Source organism: Lontra canadensis, unplaced genomic scaffold (assembly GCF_010015895.1).
Source record: "Lontra canadensis isolate GAN:19392208 unplaced genomic scaffold, GSC_riverotter_1.0 scaffold3, whole genome shotgun sequence".
Classification (NCBI taxonomy): Eukaryota; Metazoa; Chordata; class Mammalia; order Carnivora; family Mustelidae; genus Lontra; species Lontra canadensis.
Genome location: NW_022630997.1, coordinates 54,425,566 through 54,452,741, shown reverse-complemented (window position 1 = coordinate 54,452,741; position 27,176 = coordinate 54,425,566). Strand labels below are relative to the sequence as shown.

The following is a 27,176-nucleotide window of genomic DNA, read 5'->3' as shown; positions in this document are numbered from 1 at the left end:
TCTTTAAGCTGTTAAGGATACTTTTCTTTTGGCTTCCATGGCTGAAACATGCAGCCACCAAGCCTAGCTTTATGTGTCATGTCCCAGAATTTGTCTGTGTCCTCAACATCTAAAGTCAAGAATTTATTTCATTTCTTGATTTGACTATCAAATAGTGCTTTCTATTTGGCATGTTTCCATTTCAATTGTGGATGTGGGGTTCCCATTTACAAAATGAAGGTTTGGAGTAAAGTCTAAGTCCAACTAAGTGGCTGTGTTTGTTTTGACCACAAGCACTTCATTCAGCTGGAGGAGGAAAGAAGAGGTTTTATTAATACAGCTCTGATGAATACAACCCTAATTCTATTTCTTATGAAAGTGATGAAATTTAAGAGAAAGGGTATGAAAGTGGATTCTTATCCCAAGACAGAGAAGTTCATGATAATAAAAAAAGATGCAGCCTATTTTGTATTACAAGGTTAACTATTGGTATGTTAAACATGAATCAAGAATCTTCAAAGACTCCCTACTGTCTACCTAAACTGAAGAAAAAAAAAATTCTCTTCTCTATTATAAAGGCCTCTGCACTTGGCTCCATACTATCTCTTATACTGTAGGTCAGTGGTTCTCAACACACAGTATCAAAGACCTCACTCAGACCCAAATCAAATGATATCAGAATCTATGGGAGCAGGGCCTCAGGGCAGCCCGTGGTAAGAATCATAGTAACCCCTACCACTCTTGATCCTGACCTCTACTTCACTTCATACCATGCCCTTTGCCTGGGGTGGCTTCTCTGTACTTTCTCTCCTGTCAATCAGGACCTCAATCAGCCTCTGAAGAGGCAAACAGCCTAGACCCTAGAACCGAAGGCCATATTAGCTCTAGTTCTGCGACTTGGCACTGAGTGACAGTGGACTTCAGATCCATCAACTGTAAAATGAGATTACTGAAGTGGCCTCACAAGGTTGCTGTGGGGATGAAATGAGTAAATGTCACAAAATGCTCAGAGTGCCTGGCCAACGATGGCCTCATTAAGCTTTGGCTCATGAAGCTCCTTTACGGCCCATCTCAAAAGTGCTCTAAGCTGGTAGCTCTCTTTCTTCTTTGAATCTCTTCTTAAACTATTGAGATTTTTTTTCAATTACAACTTTTCATTTTGAAACTATTCACCACTCGCATGAAATTGCAAACACACTACAGGTTCCACCAAAGAGTTCTTCTAGAAGCACAGCACAGTGCCAACCCCAGGAGACTGACATAGGTCCCCAATTAGTGACGAAGGCACAGGCTCGAGGTGGACTTCATCAGTGTTTACTGCACTGTTCCCATGTACACAGCCCAAAGTAATCTGATCACATGAGTAGATTCGAGTAACTCTCATCACAACCAGCCGCAAAACTGCTCCATCACCACACACAAAAAAAGAACCCCTGAGTCAGTCCTTCCATGTTTCACACCTTCCCTCTCACCCTGTGCCCCAGCAATGACTGACCCATTCATTCCCTGTCACTATAATGTTGTCACTTTGAGAATGTTCTAGAAATGAAATAGTACAGTATATACCCCTCCATGGAGTGGATGTCCTGCAATTCGGCTATTTCATCTTCTGCATGAAATTATTACACTTGGCCTTGCAAAGTTTCTTAAAAAGAGTCTCTTGTATTTTCCCTCCCAGCCCCTTCCCCAGGCCCTATGGTTGATGATAAGCTCTTAGAGGCCAGACCGTATCTTAGTACTTTTTGTTTTCCCTTAAATTCTAATCATCATGCATCTGACCCTCCGGCCCACAAACACAATACAGGATGAGAATCCAAAAATACCTGGGTTGAAAATGCCAAACCCCAAACACCAGTCCACTAATAAATCAAGTAGTACGGTTCTTCGAAGCTATTGCTACAATAAATTTCTCTTGCTCTCATAGAGAAAGGCATTAACTAAAGTGAAAATGGTAAGACTTGTTCTGCCGTCCACAAGCTCAAGGCTGCAACTTTAAAAGATGGTTAATGAAAAGCAATTCATGACAAAAATTCATTACAAAAACCACTCAGCAAAATGAAGCAAGTACAAAAGTGTATAATCTGGTATGAAACCAACTATCTAAAGGAATATTGCAGGAGGAGCGGGTAGGAAAATGAGGCATCTGGAAACACTAAAATATTACCACTACCTTTGGATAGGAGGATTCTGGATGACTTTATTTCTGCTTCTACCCTTCTGACTGTCCCCAAATTCTCTTTATATCTTTTTGCCAGTGAAAAAAAAAAAAAAAAGCCAAACTAAAGACAGATACATTTTCTTCCTTTTAAGAGTTTTTATTTTAGATTATAATTTTAAGGTATTTTAGTTCTGTAAGTTACACCTAAGACCATGGTCTTTGCAAAACTTTAACTATAGACACAATTTCCTCTTTAAATCTCTCTAATCCAGCTCTGTCCCAATGACTCCATCAGCACCACTCTTGCAAGGTCAGCGGTGCTTCTGAGCTGCGGGCTGTGACAACCATTCTCCAGCCCTCATTGTACTTGACCCTGGAGAGCCTTGGACAAAGCTGACTCTCCTCTGGGTGAAAGGCGTTGTCTTAACTTCAATGAGATCATATTCCGATTTTCCTTCCACTTCTCGGTCTTCTTCGCTAGGTTTTCTTCCTGTACTTGACCTCCAAATATCGCAGTTGCTTCGGGATCAGACAGGAGAGCTTTGCTCTGCTCCCTTTATCTACTAGGACGAGGTGACGTCTCACCTATTTCTGTGGTTTTCTTCAAAAATAAACTTTTAATTTTAGAATAGTGTTAGGTTTACAGAAAAGTGGCAAAAGTAATAAAGAGGGTTCCTGTATGGCCCACGGTCAGATTCCCTTATTATTAACCTCTTATGAGAGTATAATACATTTGTCACAATTAATAAACCGAGGGGCGCCTGGGTGGCTCAGTTGGGTAAGCGTCTGCCTTCGGTTCAGGCCATGATCTGGGATCCTGGGATCGACTTCCCCATCAGGCTCCCTGCTCAGTGGGGAGCCTGCTTCTCCCTCTGCCTGTCACTCCCCCTGCTTGTGCTCTCTCTCTCTCTGACAAATAAATAAAATCGTAAAAAAAAAACCAAAACAACTAATAAACCAATACTGATACGTTATTATTAACTCAGGTCCAAACTTCTCTGGATTTCCTGAAGTCTTACCTAATGTCCCTGTTTGTTCCAGGATCCCATTTGGATGCCACTTACTATTTCATCATCAGGCCTCCTTAGGTACCTCTTGGCTGAGGCAGTTCCTCGTTTTTTTCTTGTTTCTAACAAGCTTACCACATTTGGGGTGTATCAGTCAGGTTTTCTGCAGACAGACTATCCCTCAATTGCGATCTGTCTGATGTTTCCACATGGTTAGGCAGGGTTATGGGTTTTTTGGAAGAAGTCCACAGAGGCGAAGTGCCATTTTCATCACACTGAGGGTACGTGCTACTGACAGGGCTCCCCATTGTTGACGTGGACCCTGATGGCCTGGCTGAGGCCATGTCTGTCAATTTCCTCCATTGTAAAGTTACTCTTTTAACCCTTTTCTACACTTCTTTTTGGAAGGAAAACCCCATGTCCTCCCACACTGACAGAATGAGGGGTTATTTCTACTTCCTTGAGAACAGAGTATCCACGTAAATTCTCTGGAATTCTTTCAAAGGAGAGATCTGTCTCTTCTCCCTTGTTTATTTATTCCATCATTTATTTATATTCATATGAACTCACGGATATTTATTTTTTGTTTGGGTTATAATCTAACATGACATCATTTCTTCTGTTGCTCAGATTGTTCCAGCTTTGGCCTTTGGGAGCTCTTTTTGGTTGGCACCTCTGTGCAAGACACCCCTGTGTCTCTCTCGCATCCCTTCATCTTGCTGTTTTCTTAGCACCGCCTTACCCTGCAACATCCCCAGATTTCCCAGGCTCATCCTGTCCCCTGTCCCCATTCTAGAAATGGACAGCCATTTCTAGAAACAGTCATTTCTCCAAAGAGCTCCCAGTTCTCTTCACTGGAGAAGGGAATTAGAAACCAAGATCTGGGCAGTGGGTACACTCGGATGTGGCTAGTGGGGTGCAGACCCTTTTTCGAACTTCATTTTTCCCCATCTGTGATTTAGGCACATCAAAATGGGCTAATTGGAAGTATTAGCATCAAAATATGCTAATAGGCTGCTTAGAACAACGGACAACCTGAAAGGTAACTGTTGACAAGTAACTCTCTCCCTGTGTGTAATCCACACACATAAGTCCACACATTATTAAGAGGAGGATCTTTGATAAGTTCTTGGAAATATGTCTTTCAATTCAACTGAAGGAGAACTTAAAGTATTTCAACAACTTGATGAAATGCAAGACTGCCAATGTTAATCAGAAACGGCAAGGGTGGGAACGAGCCAAAATGATTAAAATGGAAATGAAAACTATATATATAATATATATATACACACACAACATAATTCCACTAAGAAAGTGATTAGATTATTCTTAATACTGAGCACTTCTTCCAATAAAAACTGAATTGAAAAGCAAATTTGAAAATTCAGGTTTTGCTCGCTCATGTACTATGTATAGGACTATAAGGGACTAGATTAGGAGTAATTCTGCTGCCAAATAAGAGAAAAAATCCACTTTGATGATATTATAGAACTTAAAATAAGACACAAATGTTCTTCTCACTTAGGCTGGCTGAAAGAAAAAAAAAAAAAGAATCTAGGTGTTACTTATTTCTTAGTTTAAGGAAAAGCAAACAGGTTGTCTAACAGGCAAGTCCCCGATACAGGGACAGGGACAGTGAGAGTTCAAATTATGTACACAGAGTAAGATATTTTTGTAGAATACCTGTAACAATAGAAGTTAATATTCCCAATCAGGGTCTGACTCTTGCTTTTTCTCTATTCAAAGACCTCAACATTAGACTTAATGAATTGGAAAACAGATGTCTCTAAGGACCTCTTTAGGGTTAGAGAAATCAAACAGAAGGCTAAATAAATTATACTGAATATGAATCAGTACCATCATCTCCATATTGCTTCTTCCTAATGCATGCCTTCCTTTACGCCAATAATTCAGAAGGCCAAGAAGACCTTTATCACGGTAATGGACCCTGAGTGCTATTTGGGGGAAACTGAGGCAGCAGGGAAAAGGAGCTTTCAGAGAGATGTAAAGGCCACCAGAGAACAGGAGACACAGATGTAAGAGCATCCTTGGGGCAAGAACAAGGGGAGATCATGTACTGATCCAGGATATGAAGCCCTTTCAGTTTGCAAACAGCTCCTCTTTACCCTGCCTGAACTGGACAGAAGTTGCCCTGCTTTGTGCTGGGCTCTTTTGATTTCCCCTCTTAGAAAAAGAAAGAAAGGTCACAGCAGCATAGCACCGGGCAGGAGCCTAACCTCGATGTGTCTGTGGCAACGTGCACTGCCGCGGCATTTCCCCTTGGCCCCCCTGAAGGGTCTTCCACACTTTCCACAGTTCCAACAGCCCAAGTGAGAGGGTCCCCAACACGCAGCTGTTCTACTCTCCAAAACCACAGAGCCTTTCCTGCCGCCATCCCTCCAAGCAGGCACCTTGCTTTATTCTGCTGTGAAACTCTCACACACACACACACACACACACACACACACACTCACTCACTCTCTTTCGCCAGCTCTGTTTAAAATCTGTTTACCAGCAAGCACAAGAAACTCAGACTTGTCCCTTCAGTCACAAGATGCAATCCTTTGGCTCGCTACCTTTTCTTTTCCTCTCTCCACTCTGCTTGCCAGTCCCCGGCCCCTGCTTCCTCTTTCTTCCTTGCTGGATCATTTACTTGCCCTCCTGGCCTGAAAGCCCCATGCTGTGCGGGTTCTGAGCCAGAGACCCTGAGGGGGAGGGAGCTTTCAGGGTCAGATGAAGACAAGCACGCCTTTGAAGGAAAGGCTTGAAGACCAAAGCCAGATGCAGGAGCAAAGCCAAAAGCGAGGCCAGCTCCTTCTTGCCGGGCCTGCCTACTAGGCCCCAGTCCTGCTCACCAGTCACCAGGAATGTCAGGGGACAGCTTGTGCTGCAAAGAACCCAAGCTTGGGAAGCAAGAACCGGTCCACCTTGCCACCTCCTGAACCTGTGACCAGAGTCACTGAACTTCTGAATCACTGCTTCCTCAGTGGGGAAGATGATGCCTACGTTAATATTCTGACAGCAAAAATGAAAAGATGTATGTAAAACATAATAACAGAACCCAAAGCAGGTGGGTTACGATCCATCTTAGACATCTGTCCAAGGCTTTGTCAATCCACTGGAACTTAAAATCAGTCAAAGACAGTCTTTTTAAAAAGAATCTTTGGAGTTAAATTCCTTTTCAATAACAACAAAAAATTAAAAAACACCAGCTGGCACTGTAACATTTATGCCTAAAAATTTCAGGCTAAAACTCAGGCTTGATGGTGATTTGTTTTTGATGTTTCTCAAAAACACATGACTGTTCTTCCTCTGCTTACAAGATTTTTATATGCTAAAAGGGAACATATTTGGGGAGGCTTATTAAATGTACCAGAGATCACTCAGAGGGAAACTGAGACTGTGTACTCACCGGGTGATATGGGCCTACTTGAACTCGGAGACGGTGTGTAAGGGATCGGGCTGGACACAGTGCGAGGTCTTAATCCTTGGGCAGACATCTCGTTAAAATACCTAAAAGGAAAGGGGGGAAGTATCAGAATTGTGTGCATTTCAATAGTTCCTAAGGGAGCTCCTATGAGATAATGTTCGGGGTTCAAATCTTGAGGTCAAACCCCAGGGTATTTGGAGAGTGATACTATAAGCTAGGAGACAAGTATAAAGCAGACTCCGGGGTCACAAAGCTCCACTGCTTGGCAAGCCCCTCTCCCCAGGGGTACAGGTTAGGGAAATCTGAAATGTCCTAGCTCCAGGGGGAGGCCTCCTAACAGAACTGTGTCATATGACAGAGAGGGCTGGGCTTTTATCACACGACAGCTATGTAGAAATCTACCTCCACTGTGCCGAAGATTAGACACATCCATGTTTTGATGGCTATATTTAAATTGTTATTTGAGCCACAAACCCACTCAAGCCCTCTAAGATTTATGTCATCAAATTAAAGTGTACAGGTAATGGGAAAAAATAAATTAAAGAATTAAAAACAAATCCCAAAAATTAAAAATTAAAATTAAAAATTAAAGCTTAAAGGTCACGGTATTCCCGCGAACTGGAAGTCAATCATTTATGAGGTAAGCCTTGCTTAGCGAACAGCCACACACGAGAACAAAGACCCAGCACTGCACACCTACGGGAGTCGCACTTGGCCACGCCATGCTGGCTCTGACTTCTTCCTGGACGTGGAAGTCACACCAGACCTGAGGAGCCTCAGACCTGATGGTCAGGAATGTCAGCCTTCACTCTATGAACGAGCACAGAACGCTGACAAGCAGAAATCTCTGCTCGAGAGACTTCCCAATCAGCTACCCTCCACAGGCCTTGCAGCCAAAGGAAGCGCCGCGCGTGCAGGCCACTCTGTCCCGGGGAAGATCACAGCCCCAAAGGTCCTCCGGCAGTTCGCAAGAAGAACGTTACCACGGCTACTTCCATGCTGTGTCGTTTGGCTCACAGAAAACCAGGTTCCCCAACCTGCCACAAAGCTGTCAGCCAGACAGCCACCTGCAACCTCTGCCTGCCCTCTTGAACAGCCCAGCACAGCAGCCCCAGGTACTGACTCTACCCACGTCCCGGAGGGAGCGAAGACCACCTCTTGCTCTTTAAGAAATAAACACATTTTAGACAACTTAAGTTTCCAACTATTTTCTTTCTCCCCAAGGTGACATCATCATTCCTAACAGGGAGAGGAGAAATCTCAGTTGGGCAGCAGTACTCTAGCTGGGATAATGTGACCTATGAAAGATAAGGCCAATCTTCTGGAGTCGATACCAGTTCTGGAAAATATCTATATATCTATCTATCTGGAAGCCTGAAGTAGCTCCAGTATTTTCACCATGGTCGGAAGATACTGTCCCTCAGAGTGCGTCCTTCAAATCCAAGTACAGGGCACTGTGTACTGTTAATAACTGGTCCACTCCGTGTCTTAAGGTGGTTAATAAAATAGTTATCTGGTATTCAAGCTTATGTTTTTAGTCAAATGGCTGTCAGAGGCCAAGGATTACAGAGAGAAGGGAACACTGTCAGAAATCAGTGAAATTCAAGGTCAGAATAACAGTTTTATGATATAAACTTTTGAGAAAGAATCATCTTTCCAAATGAGGACGCACACAGATATTTTAAATATAACCCATTATTGTTTTTATAAGTTTTTTATTATAAAAATATAGACCTTCATCATAGAAAATCTCAGGTTTTTCTTAAAATGATAATACCACTATCTAAAGCAAGTTGATCAAAAGCTTTGTTAATAACTCTCTGGAGCGATCCATGGAAAAAGAAAGGAAGTGATTTTGATGTGTTTTGGTGTCGATAGTCAAGATGATTCATCATGGTCATCTGCAGACTATACTCTCAGACAGTGACTGCCCAGTCCTGTTGGAGGGAATGCTCAAGGAGGCTCGGTCTCACCCCTCACTCTGACACCAACACATAAGGCTAAGGCAACCCTGATCCACAACACAGAATTTCCCTGCAGAAATGATCTGGTTCAGAGAAAGCCCAATTTCCCAAATGCTGGGTTTCTCTGATGATTTAATAATTTTTGTTTTTTCAAGTTGGATTTGCTGCTGATTCTAACAATTGCCTCACTCCCAAGTACGAGGGGTCTGTGGGAGTTGGGGGTAGGGGGGGAAAGACTGTGGATGAGACAAATGCTGGGGCCATTTCCTCTAGTCAACCACAGATGACCCTCTTACTTCAGCCCATTTCTCGGTGGGACAATGAGAGGGCTTGGCACAGACTCTTGAGCAGAGACAGGGGACACACTGGTTTTAGTTTTTTAAAGTAGCTCCAACAAGGCCCAGAAGTTTCCAAGTTGTTAAGGCAAGGCCTGTGCCTTTCAGCAACCCCCACCCGCCTCCTGCTGATCCTTCAACCCAAGCACGGTGCGTTACCTCAGGCCGCAGAAGCCTGCTCCTCCACATCGGGGCATAAGATGCTCCCATCCATTAAACAGACACAGGAGGAGACAAACCCAGCAACTAGGAAACTCGGTCTCTCTATACGTAACCTCCCATTTCTCTCTCGACCATGTAATTTTGGAAAGGCAGCTTCTCGGTCTTTTTGTGTTTCAGGAAAACGGTCCCCTCCTCCCTTTCCCAGGCTCAGCCCCGGCTTTCACGCGCCCCAGTGTCCGTCACCACCACGCAGAAGCGTGGGGGCCACCTCCTTCCACATCTGACCGGATGTGAAGGGTAAACCCCTGGAGCCTGGTTTGGTCTGGCTTCCTCACGAGGCCCGTAAGACGCGCGCGCACCTTTCGTCATCCATTTCCAGGCTGGACTCGCTCTCGGAGAGCTGCCGGCACAGGGCTTCCCTCCGCTCCATCTCCCGCTGCAGCTTCCTCTGCAGCCGCAGATTCTCCTCCCGCATGTGGCGCTCCTCCTCCAGGTACTGGGCCATTTTCTCAGAATCTGAAAGGCCAGAATTCTCCATTCAGCCGTGTTCCGTGCGGTCACACTCACACCTGAGCTAAGAACACTGCGGTCAGGCTCCCGTGCCGCAAAGAATCGTGGGCCCTCTCCCACGTGCGAGGGGATCTGGACTTAAAGGCTACCCCACGCACCCCAGGTCCCCAACTAGCTGCATGTACAAGAAATGTACGAAGTGCCATGGCACTGGGAGGTGAGGTATCTTCACGCCCACTTGGGTGGCTTCTACAGTGAAGCGTGGGGAAGAGGAAATGGTGGAGTGGCAGCGCCCTGAGCCGTCCCCGCTGCTGGAGCCCACACAGGCGGGACCCAGCAAGGGGGCCCGACTCAGCCCTGGGCTCCCCTCAGGGAGGCACCAGCTCTGCTGCTCCTCAGCTCCAGACACAGAGGGAGCCCGTCACACCCGCCAGCACGCCGGCAAAGACCGCTGCGCTAGAACCCACTTGGTAAGTCAGAATTCTGTTTATGAAAATAGGAACAGACGCAGTAAACAACTCTAGATGAGTATGTCAGGTCGAACTTCTGGTGTATCTGTGAGACTATTTTCCTGACCCAGGCCCAGCCTCTCTGAGCTTCCTCAGGCACCGCCCTGTGTGATAAGGACACAGCCACAATACTGGTTTCCTAGCCCAGAGCTGATTAGTCCCAGCATGAGACACTGGAAGCGGCGGAGCCCCTTGGATTCACTCTACAGGAATCTGAAATGTGGGGCTGCCATCTTCATGAGGTTCTAGAATCTCCTTGTGCCAAGTTCCCTGGAGCCTTCACCAGCCCTGCCCTCCTGAGGGGACTCTGTGCCGGACTGTGGGGTACCTGCCAGCACCATTCCAGTGAATGGTAAAACCTGTCCCCACCTCTGACAGATATGTGAAGTCACCAAAATAATATCGATATACAATTCAGTATCAGCCCATCTTCTTGCTTCCTTCCTTTTCCCTCCTCTCAGCCAATGAACTTGGGAAAAGTAAACTCTCCATCTACTTCGCTTTTCTGAAAAATAGCTACGAACTCAAGAGCGGTCACAATCATGTTTAAGAGAGAGTCCCACGGGTTACTGCTCCGTATTATTAGCCCACTCCAAATTCTTTCAAGAAGGAAGGAGGAGTGAGAGTTCCACACTAATCATTTCTTTCCCACAAAGTGACCCTACTTCAACTCCTAAGTCTATCCAATTAGTTTCAGTTTTTAGCACCTCTATGAAGGTCTGGTGTTTTAGCAAAATAATGACTTTTGATGGTAAGAATTCCGTGATTTCCAAGACAGCATCAATATAGAAACTATAAAACCTCTTGAATATCCTTACTTTAGAAATTCAAATAAAAATACCAAAAACACTAAGTTATTAAACACTATTATGTGCACTAAACACTAAATCCCTCAGTTGTTTTCAATATAACCAGAAACCCTGCTGTCTAATCCAGATGCAAAAATCTCTTTAATTGAAGGCAAGCTGGGAAAATATTTACAAAGTACACGTTTAATATAAACGATTTAAATTATTTCATCCCAAATATGCAAGCCGGAAGAATTTTTCACTAGCTCTACAGGAAGCACTAGATTGGGCCCTTGGAGTATTATTGTTTCTAGAACAAGAGGGGCGGCTGTTGGAGCAAGCTGCCTTTCTTTTCCATAAATAGGAAAGCTTCAGAGAACTGAGGATTTATGGGGCTTCAAGAATAATCGTTTAAGAGCAAACACTGTCTTTGTCTCTCAGATGCAACCCTTCAGCATCCGGGGATATCAGCAGGGGAATCCTTAAGCAATAATCTATACACAAGAACATCAGTCAGCAGGAGTGATGGCTGGGGGACTTTCCTGGCATCTGGGCAATTAACCCAGAAGCCAGAGGACAGAGAAGGCACCAGGCCCATCACCTCTGGGTGGCACAGACCAGCCTCAGCTGCTGACACCATGGTATGCCTTGGGTGCCCTCTGCTGGCACATCACCACACCTGACTTCAAGACTGGATTTACTCCATTGTCACCTTCTCTCACACAGAGCTCCCTAAGACTTAGGGGCCACAGCTGATGCTTCCACTATCTGTAGCCATCTTGGAACACTCAGTCAAAGACGACATCAACAGAGGGTAACTTCACAGACTCCCAACAGCTGGGTCTCCTATGATCCAAAGGTGGCCTGTACATTTTGTATCCCCTTTCAAGTTTACGGCTAGAAAATGCTGGTGCCCAGGCTGCACCACAAACGGATCAGAACCCTGTGGGTGAAGCCTCTCCACCGCTGTACTGAACAGTCCCCAAGGGATTCTTATGTTCACCCCGAGCTGAGACCCACAGGGAGACAAGTTCAAGTTCCGATACAGCAGACCTGGAGGGTGAAGAGCCAAGAACCCAGCGTAGCCCGGGGAGGCAGGCTATCTGACCTCGGTCACTAACTCATGCTCTAAACCAATCCAGACCAGCTGTGAGCCAGCCACGTGCCATGTGTCCCTCCTTCCATTCAGCATTCTCTGCCCTCACAAAACCAAAATGGCACTTATGGATGCCTCTGTCCGCATCGGCAGGCTCTTCAAATACCAGATATTGCCACAGGAACAAAGTAAAGGGAGTGAAAAATTCTTCCTCAATTTCTTCTAAAGGTTTTGCCTGGGGCACAAGAAAGAAAAAGGTAAGCCGGTGGCACAAAGACCTCTGTCTGTCCGGCAAACCAAAACTCAAAAAATATCCTAACATATCTATTATTTGAGAACTCGCTGATTGGTTTCCATAAAATGTATTTCATGGTTCCCAACTCAAGGGTACACATCAGAATTCCTTGTACTAAAAAAAGATGGAGGGCTGGTTTCTACTAGCATGAGCCCAGAAACTATGAGGTTAGACAGAATAATGGACCCCCAAAGATGTCCACATCCTAATTCCTGAGGCCCGTGACGATGTTACTTTAGGCGGCAAAAGGGACTTTGCAGATATGATTAAGTTAAGGATCCTGAGATGGGAACTTATCCTGGATTATCTGGCTGGACAAATGTCAGGCCAGCGTTTCGTATGAAGGAGGCGGGGGTCAGAGTGAAAAGGTACACCCATGGGTGCAGGCAGGAATGCTGCTCAGGCAGGGAAGGGGCTATGAGCCAAAACTCGCAGGCAGCCTCGGAATGCTGGAAAAAGCAAGGAAACACAGTCTCCCTTAGGGCCTTTTACAAGAAACCAGACCTGCTGACACCTTGATTTTAGGCCACCGAGACCTATTCTGGACTGCAGACCTTCAGAATTGCCTTAAGCAACTAAGGTTGTGATCATTTACTATGGCAACAAGAGCAAATGAACACCATTTCTTACAGTTCCAAGGATGATCCTGAGTCACCAACCCACCAGATGCACTACCAGACTAGAACTTGCAATGAACTTTAGGAAACAGAAAGGTAACTATCACTGAAAATTTAAATGCATAGTCACTGGACTCTGTAATTCCACTTCTAGAGTTTATCCTGAAGTGTTCTTGCTCGGGTGTCAAATATGGGGACACAGATGTTCACTGTGGTTGCATGACAACCAGAATGGGCCCGTTGACACAGGACATATAGCATCCATGGGCGATGCCTTCTAAGACTCCCAGTGGGTCCCCAAAACTAAGGATGACCCCGAACCCTGAATATACTATGTATTTTCCTAAATATATACACTATGACAAAGTTTAATTTTTTTTAAATCAGGCACAGGAAGAGGTTAACAAAGTAATAATAAACTAGGACAATTTTAACAATACAGGATACTATATGTTATATGAAGTGGTCCCAGTCTCTCTTTTGGGGGACCCAGGGCAGGCCACTCCACGATGGGCCACTTTGGCAGGAACAGTATTTTGCGGTAAAGCAATCCACACCCATCAGATTCAAGAAAAGCTCTTTATTCCCCCCCAACTGCCTGCCTTTATCAGGAAGAGAATTACCGCTACAGATTCTTCATCTACAAAACTTATCCACATAATAGGGCAACCTTTGTATTCTAAGCATCTCCTCTCACCTGCCTGCTAAGGGTCTCCCTTTGTACTGTCAGCACACCACCCCTCTCTTTAGCTCAGGTTAGCTTCCCGATGCCTGACTGTCCTTGGAATTTCCACATCTGTGTGGAGTCCCCGTACATATGCTATTAGATTTGATTTTCTCCTGTTAATCTGTCTCATTTCAATTTGATTCGTAGTCCAGCTACAAGAACCTTGAAGGGCAGAGAAAGGTCTTCCTCCCCAACACTCTCAAAATATCCTACCGGGCTGTACTTGCCCTCCTTGTGATGATGTAACATGATATGATGCCTGTGTGAGGAGATGAAGTGAGGGGAACGACACAGGCATTGTGACATATCACCAGGCTTCTACTGCTCTTCTGAGGGTAAGGTAGGAGGGTCACCTGCCTCCCGACTGGGCTGACACTATGGAAAGTGAAGCTGTGTGGTAAGAAGGCACTGGCATATCCCCAGAACCAAATATGAACCAGCCTTTTAGAAAGGGAATCAGAGAGCTCTCTACATGTATTGGCAAGGAAAAACTTGCAAGATACAGTAAGTAAAAATAGATAAATACAAAAGAGTGTGCTCGCTATGCTGCTTTTAGTATAAAGTAAGTTTATCCAGACACATACAGGTATCTGGAAAAGATAAAAAAGTGTCTAACCACGAGACATAGGCGGCTGGGGACAGGGGCGAGGGGGAGAGCCCCTCCTCCCCTGTGCACCCAGCTTGGCACTGTCTGTTCAAATGCCTCTGAGCAGCCTGCACACGGAAATGGGGAAGACCCAAGCAAATGCACGGTGACCTCATCAAGTGTTCATAAATCTAGTTCCCCTGATTTCCAACTCAACAACTGGACATTTTCCCAAACAATAAGAATACGTTTTTAAAGCATTTATTCTTCAAGTGCGACAAATGTTAGCTGACCCTAAAATTTAGTAGTAAGAATGATACACGGTCTGGTCTCTGCCTTTGTTCGCCCAAAGTACATTTGTGAACACAGGAGAAGCATAAAAATAGTACCCCGATTCTGGACCCTCCCACAATTATTTGATTTTCTAGAAGTACTCGAAACTATCTGCCTGTCCTACTGCAACATTTTCAAAAATAATCCATTCCAGGATAGAAGGGTTTCTATACGCATGTATTGGTAACGGACTACAGGATGGATCTGACCTATGCAAATCCAACGATCAATACTGGTAAAAGCCTGTGCTTGGTAACTGGGTTGCCTGTGCACACAGAAGACCAGGGAGAGAAACCAGGGGCTACGTACGCTGTAACTGAGCGGCTCTCAGCTGCTTCTTCAGCCTTTCCACTTCATTCTTTAAAAACCTGATGTGGCGCATCATGTTTTCTGGAGAGTCTATCTCCATGGAGATGTCTCTAGGCGACGGGGGAGCAGAGACCGGCTGGTCTAATTTCTCCTGCAGGATTCTTCCGTGAAAAGAAAAATTCCAACAATGAAAAACAGTTTCCCTTAAAAGACAAAACATACTAGCTGGAGGGTTTGTTTTCACGGCAAGCTCCTGTGAGTCACCAGAATTCACAGGGTTGACAGACTCAGGCTCTGCCCATTTTATACCCACTTTGGGTCTCCCTTACCTAGTATCCAGGTCAAGGTGAAAGGGCAGAGCTGAAGGATCCACCGTCCTTTTTCTTTTAAATGATCGCTGATAATTAAGCGTTAGTGAGAAAGTCATCAGCATTTGCTTCTGATTATTATACCTGGCATACAGTAGGCACTCAGAATTATCTGCTGACTCAATGCATCACATCGGCTTGTGGGAACAGAGATACTAAAGAAATTTCACTCTCAACACTTTCTGGTAAATGCTTCTGAACTCCGTACTAGGGTCCCATTGGAAGGAGACACCACACAGACTCCACTTCAAAAATTCCCTCCTAAAAAACCAGTCCTAAGACTGGGGCAAACTGGGCTGACGGCCCTTTGCTTCTATTCAGAGCACAGGTGAAAAGATAAAGAACAAAACCAAGCCACAATCCTTGGGTTAATAATTGGTGGTCCCACCTTCTCTAGCAATTATCACTAGTTTGAGGCACAAGGAATGTCAATATTCAACAGCTTTTCACTGACCAAATGATACATCATATTGTTTAACACAATACTTTGACACTTACACATATAAAACCTCCAACTGTGTTCTGTAAAGGAAGAGAGATTGGCAATGGACCTCTAGGCTCCCCTTTCATAAGCTGCTAGGCTCTTGGTTTGGTTTGGCTTTTAACTTTTACCTTTAAGTTTGCCCAACTGCAAATTGTGAATTACCTTCAGGCCTGCCCTTGTTGAGAAAACTGGCATGTTAAACATTATAATGGTCCTGCATTTACTGTATTAAATAACCTTTCATAATTCAATTTATTAGCACCGCTACAATAATGCAAAACACACCCAATTCAACATCAGCTTGAGTATTTCCCTAGAGATACAGCTCTAATTTTCACTTCTCTTAAAGCCTGTGATAGGACTGTATTTTGCAAATTTAGAGATGAACTCAAAATAACTTACGGATGTTCATCCAAACCAAATACTTATGGCAAAAGGACTCTGGTTAGCAAACAAAAGATCCTAGTGAAGCAGATTAAGGAACATTTTTAAAACTCCCTTTCTACACCCCCACACACATCCCACATACAGAACACCCTGCCATTCTTCAAGTCCTGCTCCATCACCCAACGGATGTAGCACTTAAAAATCAGGACACGAAGGGGTTCAAGAAACGTCTGCTGTTGAATGATATGTAACACCCATGTACACACATTTAGCACAACGATTCCTAACCTTAACTATGTACAAGTATTTACAATAAGTCTTCACGCCAATAGATAATAATTTTCCTATTAAAATCTCAGCCTTCCTGTTGAAATACATTCTAGAGATGTGTAATAATTAGCCGTACACCATACACAACCGAAGCACTTGAAAAAAACGGGGGAAGCCAGTTCAACAAGGTAAGATGCTGAAATTGCAACGATCTTTCCTGAACAATTTAAGGGGAACTAATAGCACCTTGACTAATGTCTTCATAGACTTTGTCCCAAATGAAAGGAAATTTTACTGGGACCAGAAGAGAGAAATAGAAAGATGCAACATGAGAAGAGTTCAGGAGGCTTTCAACTTTTTTTTGGTTTGGCAAGTTAAAACAATGTGCATCACCCAAGGAATTAAAACTCCCCTTTCTCTCCATCAACCACACCCAGAGCAGCGCTCTCGCCGCGCACATGCCCCACACTGAACAGCAAGACTAAACAAACCGCTTTTCAGCTTCAAGTTTGTCCATCCTTTTCCAGAGACGATTAACTAGCGCTTCTTGTTCTTGTTCCAAAGTATTTTCAAGGTCAATCTTCTCTCGTCTCAACTAAAGGAAGGAAAAAAGTTTTACTGAGAATAGTAAGCCATTTAAACTTTTGTTAATGAGATTTTTTTTTTTTTTATTGGACCATGAGGACCCCCTTACTTGGAGAAAACTGCAAAGAAATGGCCAATTTCCTGGCACAGTCACATTAAGTGCATCTAGTTCTTAACCTTTAGTTGAGAGAACCGAGACAGGTTCATTCTCTGCTGTGAAAGCTTCCCTTGCTGTCTGGTACACGAGTCACACCGCTTGTTTCAGCATTCACTCAAGGCACAGGGAAAGTCTTCCTCAGAGAGGGTTGAGAGAGCTCAGCTTACTACTCTTACCAGGACTTCTCCGAGTTTGTCTCCCGACCCCAGTGCTGCATGTAGTTCAGGGCTAAACCAGAAAGGTTTTATTACCATTTATATAAAGAGCTCAACACCTGAAGACAATTCTTTATACTGATTAACGGCTGCACAATGCCAGTTACCTCTGAGGAGGTAAGGAAGAGAGGTCTGATTTGGGAGAAAGTATACAGCGGCAAGGAAGTCCCAAAATGCATTCTACTTCATGAAAAGAGCACACGTGGGAAAATTCATTTACTCCATCGATAATGGGCAATATGAAAATACTATGAACGATGCCAGTCACTGGCTAATAAGGGTGTATCAGGGAATCAAAGTCAGAATTTTCAGCCTTCATGACAGTTATATTTTAGTGGGTCAAGAGAGTAAATGAAATAGATTTTGTACTTTGGTGGAGAGTGAAAGAGCTATGAAGAAAGAGGGCTGGCAAGAAGGATAAAAAGTGCAACGATCCATTTCACAGCTATGTGCAGAGGGAATGTGTTATATCATTCTTTGTATTTCTCTACCTGTTTGAGATATTAAATAATTTTAACAATTTTTTTTTTTTTTAAAGGAAAGAAAGGTTATGGTACTGCCCCTATACTGTCTCTTAGATAGCAACTCACCTTTTCAATCACAGAGTCAACAAATTATTTTTGATCGCACAGCTACAAAGATTGCCTTAGCAGGTCACAGAGGCAAGCTCCTCACTGATCAAAGATCCCTGTACAGGGCCATCTGGGTGGCTCAGTCAGTTAAGCGGCCATCTCTTGATTTCCACTCAGGTCCTGATCTCAGGGTCCTTGGATCAAGCCCTGCATTGAGCTCCCTGCTTGGCAGGGAGTCTACTTGTCTCCCTCTCTATCTGCCACACCCCCTGCTTTCTTCTTCTCTAGGATAAATAAATCAATCTTAAAAAGAAAAAGAAATCCCTGCATATACAGTAAGATGAGACCAGCACTATGTATAAACTGCAGTCTTTTAAAGCAACCAAAGCAGACCTTATTATCAGTCAATAAGCCAAGGTCACATCGCATGGTCAAGTGAAAACACAGCCTGGAAACGTGTGCGCCAGCAGGTGGAGGGGCGGGGCAGGGGGAGAGGAACAAGTGGATGCCACACTGACTGCAGAGCCCAACTTGGGGCTCAAGTTGGACACTCAACGGAGCCACATAGGCACTCCGAACCCAAGTCCCTTCTGACTGCTTATTCTGCAAGCGCCCAGCCCAATGGGTATCACCGACTTGTGTAATATTCATTTAAAAGCCTGCTTTATAATTAAATCAGTCCAATGGACTGCCAAATTCTTTTCTTCTCTTCAGTAGCTCTCCTTCCCGTTGCAAGTTAATTAACGTCAGACCAGGAGTTCTTATTACGTTCCCAAAATAAGTACAGAAACTTCAGTAGATTAAATTAAGTGCATAAAAGTCTAGCTGGTTCATGTGACTTCACAGCCCCTCCTAGCTCCATCTTCTCACTGGGCAGATACTAACCTATCACCAAAAAAGCCAAAGGTGGGGGGTGGCTGAGAGATGGCTCCCAGCACCACCACACTTCTTTCTCCCTGTAGCGTTTTCCCATTTAAAGAGAACTGGGACACTGGGGTGGGGGTAGAAATGGTTGGCCAAAAACCTGGTGAGAACTTCAGCCTCATCGCTGTGCTCAACTACAGAATTTGGAACGTCTTAATGAATTTTTTTCAATCTACATTGAAAAGTTTTACTCTAACCACATTATCATGGGAATCATGTATCACATGCACAATTTTTTCCCCAAGGATTTACATTTTTTAATATTTTTAAAAGATTTTATTTATTTATTTGACAGAGAGAGAGATCCCAAGTAGGCAGAGAGGCAAGCAGAGGTTTGGGGGTGGGGGGGGGAGCAGACCCCCTGCTGAACAGAGAGCCCGATGAGGGGCTCGATCCCAGTACCCTGAGACCATGATCAGAGCCGAAGGCAGAGGCTTAACCCATTGAGTCACCCAGGTGCCTCTCAAAGTTTTATTTGAGAGTGTGTGTGAGTTGGGGGAAGGAGATGGTTTGCACAGAGGCAGAGGGGGAGAGAGAGACAGAATCCTCAAGCAGACTCCCAACTGAGTGCAGAGCCCGTTGCAGGGCTCAATCCCAGGACCCTGACATCATGACCTGAGCCAAAATCAAAAGCTGGACATTTAAGTGACTGACCCACCCAGATGTCCCACTTCTATTGGAGAATATATTCTGAACCCCAAACCTCTGGCTTAAAAAACAAATTTTGAAGGCAGCCCCTTACAACTAATCCAAGATAATAAAAGAGAGGGAAAAGCCCATGAAATAAGGGCTACCATAAAAACAGAACAAAGACACAAAGTTTGTTATTACAACACACAGTAGAGGGCACTTAGATGGTGATGATGTAAGAACAGGACCCAATGTTTAAAAAAGAAATCAGAGTCCTCTAACACCCACATTAACCAAACTCTAAGTTGGCTAGATTTTTTTTTTCCCAAGAGAAAGAGATAAATTCCAAGAAAACAAGTAGGTGCTGGGGATTAACATGACAATCCCCCAAAACCTTCCAGGTCAGGTAGTATCAGAAGGCTATCCATAGTTTCGCCCAATCTCCTATCAATTTGTTATGTAACACTATTAGATTTCAAAGTGGTTAACCTGGAGATACAGAATACCTGGGAAAGTAAAAGCACCGTATTTTAAAAATGACTAAATTACAGACAGAAAAATGAACGTTTTCGCAATGGCTGAATGAATGTGTCCCCCCAAAATTCCTATGTTGAAGCCCTAACCTCCGGTGTGATGCTACACAGAGGTGGGGCCTTTGGGAGGTACTTGGGCTTAGCTGATGTCATGAGCTTGGGGGCCCCGATGGTGATGGGACTTGAGTCCCTTCTAAGAGTCACGAGAGACCTTGCAGCTTGCTCTCCCCACATGAGGACACAAGGAGAAGTTGGCAGTCTGCAACCTGGAAGACAGTCCTCATCAGAACTCCACGACGCCAGCGCGCGCGGGGATTTTAGAATTCCAACCTCCAGAGCCATGAGAAATGGGAAATAAATTTCTGTTGTTTATTAGCCAGTCTTTGTTGTTGCAGAAGCCCCAATGGAAGAAGTTAATTTTTGTTTTTACTACAAAAGTAGAGCCAATAAAAGATCTTAACCTCCTTCCAGCCTACTTTGCGAATATATTAAGGTTTTCCATATCCACGGGAAAGAACAGGATTCATGGAGGGGGGCGGGGGGTGTCTGAAAACAGATCATGAGCAACTGACATGAAAAGAGCTGAGTACAAGGCACCATGGTCCTTGCTCCATGGCAAAGCCTTACTCACCAATTAAAGTGGCAGACACAGAGCTGGTCAAAAGCAGATGCTTCTGCCGGTGTCTGTCCAGGCAGTCAGTGGAATTTTTCTCAACCCTAACAACTCCCCTCCTAGGCTGGAAGACATCTGACCTCTGCCTTCGAAAACAAGGTTTTTTTTTGTTGTTTTTTTTTTTGTTTTTTTTTTTTAAAGAAATTCAACAGCCAATTTGTATCACAGATGAGTTAAGACAGGTGTTCACAGGCCACAGAAGCCCTGAGGTATCTGATTAACCAAGCTGCAGCTGGTTTCAAAATTAAACCCAAGTTCTAGGTCATCACCGCTGCCCGCGAAATACTAAACACAGAAGGAGCCGGCAGAGTCAGTGAAGAGTGAGAGGAAAGGAGAGGAAGGATGCTACCCTTTGAGTCCAGAAAGTCAACAATTTAGGTGAAAACTCATCTGTGTACATCAGAAATATACTGATAGAGGGGGAAAAAAGGAAAAAGATTTTTAAAAAACCCATAAAAGAACTATATAGCAAGATAATTAGGGTTGGCTCTGCAGTGAAAGGAATACTGGTGATAATTTCTCTTCCTGCCTTCTCCTGCCCGCACCCAATTTTGTAATGAACATTTATTTTTGTAACAAAATATTTAAAGATATCTAATCTTAAAAACTGACAATTTCCGGGGTGCCTGGGTAGCTTAGTTGGTTAAGGGTCCTGGGATTGAACCCCGCATCGGGCTCCAGCAGGGAGCCTGCTTCTCCCTGTGCCACTCCCCCTGCTTGTGTTCCCTCTCTCGCTGTCGGTCTCTCTCTCTGTGTCAAATAAAATCTTTTAAAAAATTAAAAAACTGGCAATTTCCAATACAATTTAACAGTATATCCATTAATTAAGGATGTTAATTTACATATACAAAATCCTGAATAAGCCAATAAACTCTCCGTTAAAATGTTAGCTATTTGAAATATTCTGAGAATTTTCCAGATAACCCAGAGTCAACCTTCTTTACCAGTTTCCAAATATTTTTTCTCAAAGACCGTCTTCCTATAAAAATTAGATTTGTTCTTTGACACGAACATAACTTCAGGACAATATTAATATCCCGTCAATATTAACACATGAAAATGACATTATTTCATTATTTACCAGTTCAATAAATTTTAGTTTTGTTCAGTCATGCTGAGAAACGAAGGTCGTTTATGAAAAAAACACATATAATTACTCAGATTTCTATGGTTTTTGGACTCAAGTGTTCATCACTTAACATCGGCATAAGAGCATATAAACCTGCATACTGGTTTCCTAATTCGAGGGGACTTTTACCATTTGAGTACCATCAGTGGAACTGGGTGTACATCCTTTTGCTACATCGAGAGTGCTATGGAGAAGTCCATGGGAAAGAGGTCCCCTCAAAGCCATGTTAGAAATACGGTATCACATCAGTGGCTATCACCAGTCCATTACCTAAAATGAGCTTAAGAAAAGAACACGAGGAAAACTTTTCTTGATATGCTTTCTCCAAAATGGAAGTTTCCGTGATCAATCGTTACTGCCTCCATCCCAATGCCTCACACAGAGATGTTGGATTTACTCAGCCATTCATTCTTAGCCATGCACACTGAGCTACGAAGAAGGCCCTTTCTTAAGTCATCAACTAAATTATTGTTCTGGTCATAAACAGATTTCATGTATTTCAAAAATCACAAAGTCTGAGTACAGTGTCTTTGGATTTTACTGCCCTTACTGTAGCATACCAATGGCCTTCCATTTAACAGGCAAATTCTTTACCTCCAGGGCATGACCAGAAACACACCCTGTAGGGATGTGATGAGGTGCCTCTCTTGCTACACAGGAAACACGTTTTAAATTTTCCCCCTGCCACTGTGTAACATCTGTACCAACCTTTCCACACAGCAAATGTTAATCCAATGCTTCAAAATAAAGTCTGACAAGATGGAAGACAGTGAGTTTTTCTATTTAATTGAAATGAGATCTAGCGAAGGAATTCTGAGGGACTATTTCCCCCGCATCCCGTAGACAGACTGACTTATCTGTGTCCCAGATGGAGCTCAGAGTATCCTTTCCCAGGTCTGGAGTAGGGACCTCTCTCAGCTGCTTCATGACATCCTGACAGCTTATGGCTTACAAAACAAATCCACCAAAAAGAGAGCCCGCTAAAGCTTGCTTGGAGCTCTGAGGATTGCCCCTAGCTTGCCTCCTTCCCAGGAGATCCAGCTCATGTTTCAGCTCTGCTCTGAGGCGTTTTCCTACCTGTCCCAAATAAGCAGTTGGTAAAATGCTTATACCCAAGATTCTCAAGCGACCTAAACATCCTCAAAGATTTGCTACAATTGGGGCGCCTGGGTGGCTCAGTGGGTTAAGCCTCTGCCTTCGGCTCGGGTCATGATCCCAGGGTCCTGGGATGGAGCCCCGCATCCGGCTCTCTGCTTGGCAGGGAGCCTGCTTCCTCCTCTCTCTCTGCCTGCCTTTCTGCCTACTTGTGATCTCTGTCTGTCAAATAAATAAATAAAATCTTAAAAAAAAAAAAAAAAAGATTTGCTACAATCAAATTGCCACAAGCGGACTTCAGGAATTACCCTGATTATTATTCTGGCTGTGTCCCGATGCAGCTTGCCTACACGTACAGGCACAGGTTACGAAGCTTTATTTAAAACAAATTAAAGCAGGCAGCAAATTATAATACCCTGTTGTTTCTTGGTTGTGTGTGTGTGTGTGTTTTAAAGGTAAGAAGAAAGAGGAAAAGGGGGAAAGATAAAGAAAAATATGAATAGCAGTTGTTTGGGGGGGTGGACGATAGTCTAGGTAATTTTTTTTCATATCTGTACTTCTGTGTTTTCCAAGTTTTCTTGAAAAAGCAATGGATCGCTTTTCTAATACAAACATTTAATTAAAAACTCCCCAAGATCCGTAACTTGACATTAGCATTTGAAATCAAGTTTCAAAGCATGCAGTGGTCACTAAATTTCATGTCCTTAATGGAAGTGAACCCTCCAGTCACAACATCTTTCTTTGGGGCAAAATGGCACACAGAAGCTGGCAGGGACACCCAGAGCCACTGCAGCAGGGTCCTCATGGCCAGACCCTGCAAGGGCAGCGGGCAGCAGAATGGAACTATAACAAAACCGGCAGGGCCACACCCCCTGTGAACTTTAAAAATACCCTGTTCCACAGCAATTAAAAAGATCAACCAAAGATGCAAAACTGGTTTGTATCTTGAACGAATCACCGTGTTCACAAGAAAGGCAGAAAGGTCATCCTGTAAGAACAACTGTTCTAAGAGTTGGAAACCTAAAACCTTCTTTTCTTCTTAATAGCACTTAAAAATATACTAATGTTTCCTTGTTTCAACTAAAAAACAAAAAAACAAAATTAAATCTTATAAGGCTTGAAGAGTGTCACTCTAACCCCAGCCCTGTGATTTGCTGCAGTCACAGAGGGTGAGAGACGACCCTGGGGTTAAGTGGGTGTCACCTCTGCAGCGCTCCTGACACTGCGGTCTTGTCAGGCCTCTGTAGTCACCTGACGTTGCCAGGTGGCTGAAGGTAAGCCCCCAGCACCGATCTACACGGAGGCCTACATTAGACGAAACGCTGCCTGGAAAGACAAGCTTACGCCCTCCAAGACACCATGGAGGCAGACCACCTCGACACTTCTTCCTTGTCCAGGAGCAAAGTGGAGGGGTACAGCTTCATATCCTCTTCACCAGCTCTGTTCTGTTTCCAGCGTCTCTGCTCCATGCAGGCCCTGCACCCACTTTTTACTGCATGTCTTCTCTCCCATTTATCTCCTCCCACCTCCCTGCTCCCCTGCAACAAGGCTGGACTTAGATCTATCCAACCATGTGTGTCAATTAACAAATAATTAAACCAGGTGCCAAGGAGCTTCAGGGCATCTCCCGCGGTTGGGGGCGGGGGCAGCGGGGAGGGCACGCTGCTGCAGGAGCGTCACCGCTCCCCTCCCCCACAGCCATGCACACAGCGTCCCTCCTCGCCGTCCACAGATCCACTGGCCTTGCCAGACCAGGAGACCAGCCCTCATGAGGCCAGATACCTAACATCCTCTTTCTTGGCAGAGTCTGTGCAGACAGCGGGCACATGAACTGAGTGAATACAGGCTCTGTGCCATACAAATGGGCTAACTGCGCATGGACACAAGAGAAAGCCAGAGGGGCTGGGTCACACAGGACATGTGAGCCCATACTGGTTCATCAACCGAAGAGAACAGGTCAAGGAAGGTGAGACATCTGAGGTTCAGATAACACGCATGCTCATTTTCCTGGAAAATGGGCAGGGCAAAGTAACATAGAAATTAGATGAAACTTCCGTTATTAAAAGCAACAGCTACAGTTTTTGGAGAGCTTACTAGATGTGAGTCACCGGGACTTGGTGGTTAGGTCAACATTATGCCTTTCCTCTTTTAGCTTACTAGAAAATTTACAGGGAAGAAACACTTTAATTGTTTGCTAATTGCTGTTTGTGTAGCAAGTGTTAGGGGTGCAGTACTGATCGTTCTGTGAACACGGGGCAGCACACCCCTGCCTGCCTGGAGAGACGGACCCATGCAGATCTGGATGCAAGCGACCATGGCGCACAGCACAGCATGGTTTTCCAACTGCAGGCCATGGACCATTACTGGAGTGTGAAATGAGACCACTGTGACCTACATTTTGCTAAAAATGAAACAGAATCCAATAGAAAATCAGTGCAAAGCACAAGAAATGCTATTTTAGGAAACTTGTTTCCGTCACATACATGGTAACAAACATGGTAGTGTCCGGGGTCGCCATGTTAACTTCTCTCTCGTCCACACTGGAACGATCTGGGTGGAGGGATGAGAGAACTTCGCCATGGTGGAGTGTGAGGAGAGGCAGGATTCAAGAGTAATCCTCTCAACAAAGCCACGAATTCAGGTATTCATGTCTGTTTCACAAAACAGCTCAAACTGTGGGCTGGTATCACACGGGTTCTTCAGATGGAAGGAAGATTGGGACCCAAGACAGCTTTCCTATGCTACATGGGCTAAGATATTGTCATTTGTAAATGGACGCTAATGAGTGAAATTACCATTCAGTTCCGAATCCAACTTTAGACAAGTGTCTCTGCTTTTGGGATTTGGGGTTATCTCAGATAAAAGAACACTCCTCACATTCTAGAAATTACAGCTAGAGGAGAACAGAGAAAGGGCGTCTGGTACGTGGCAAATGAGCCTGTTCGTAACGCGAATATCAGCTGAGTTAAGGGACTAATTCATTCCATTTTTCCTGTTGTACTTCTTAACAATGGTTAAGAACTCAGTCCACCTGCTAACAGCCACTGTCTCCTCCTTTTCCACAGTTTTCTATGCCAAGTGCACAGAAGGCTCACCATAGCTGCTAGCTTGAACTTCACTTAATAAATAAGCTAGTGCTGCCTGTCTTTTAATGCTAGTTCTCCTTCTCCAGAGAAGAAAAATCCTTCCTTGTTGGGAGAAAACATTCAAGGTCAAGATTTCCTGACATGAAGAGAATATTTCAAGTTCTAAATGTTCTTACTGTCACCTAAGAAAATGTGAATACCAATTAAGAGACTAACAATGACCATGTTTGAACAAAAATTTTCAAATAAGGCTTTTGTAGGCAGTGACCACCAGTTCAAAAAAAAAGCCTGTAACAACACTGAAGTTATGTTGGTTAGACTAATCCTAGTCTACAGTGAGGGCCTCCTAGCATGTGAGCTGCAAATGATATATCCTGATAAGGGAAATATATCTAGAACATATAAGGAATTCTTACAATCCAATAATAAGATGATCTTGAATGGACATTTTTACAAAAGACACAAAAATGGCCAAGTAGCACCTAAAAGATTCTCAAAATCATCAGCCATCAGGGAAATACAAAACCACAATGAGATATCACTACACATTGACCAAGATGGCTTTAATCAACATGGTACGACCACCTTGAAAAGACAGTCCAGGGGTGCCTGGGTGGCTCGGTCAGTTGAGTGACTCGTGATTTCAGCCCAGGTCATGGTCTTAGGGTCTTGAGACTGAGGCCCACAGTGGGCTCTGCACTCAGCACAGAGTCTGCTTCTCTCCCTCTTCTTCTGTCCCTCCCCCCAACCCAGCTCACAGGCGCTCTCTCTCTAAAATAAATAAATCAATCTTTAAAGAAAGAAAAACAAAGATAAACAGCCTAGCAATCCCCCCGGAAAGGTAGACATGGAGTTACCATCTAATCCAGCATATGTCTTCCTAGATATGTACCCAAGAAAAATGAAAACACAAATCCATGCGAAAAACTGTTCATGAGGGGGACCGCATGGCTCAGCTGGTTTCAGCTCCAGTCATGACCTGAGGGTCATGAGATCAGGGTCCATGGTGGGCTCTGCACTCAGCAAGGTGTCTGCTTGAGATTCTCTCCTTGTCTGTCCCTCTCCCCCTGCCCCACACTCCCGCTCTCTCAAGTGCATTCTCTAAAATAAATAAAATCTTAAAAAAAAAAAAATGTACAGGGATATTCACAGCAGCATTATTCATAATAAGAAAAAAGGTTGAAACAATCCAAATGTCCACCAAATGATGAATGGATATATGAAATGTGACACAGCCACGCAGTCAAACATTGTTCAGTCGGG

The 27,176-nt window shown here is 44.1% G+C and overlaps 1 protein-coding gene across 1 annotated transcript in view; it reads right to left on the bottom strand.

Annotated features, from left to right (window-relative positions):
- Positions 1-27,176, bottom strand: part of CCDC6 (coiled-coil domain containing 6) — a 105,799-nt gene that overhangs the window by 7,241 nt on the left and 71,382 nt on the right. The window contains exons 4-7 of the mRNA XM_032842516.1: positions 16,806-16,909; positions 14,806-14,966; positions 9,395-9,551; positions 6,557-6,657 (exon numbers count right to left, since the gene is read on the bottom strand). Of these exons, the coding sequence (XP_032698407.1) occupies positions 6,557-6,657; positions 9,395-9,551; positions 14,806-14,966; positions 16,806-16,909 (523 nt within the window). The remainder of the gene's footprint in view (positions 1-6,556; positions 6,658-9,394; positions 9,552-14,805; positions 14,967-16,805; positions 16,910-27,176) is intronic.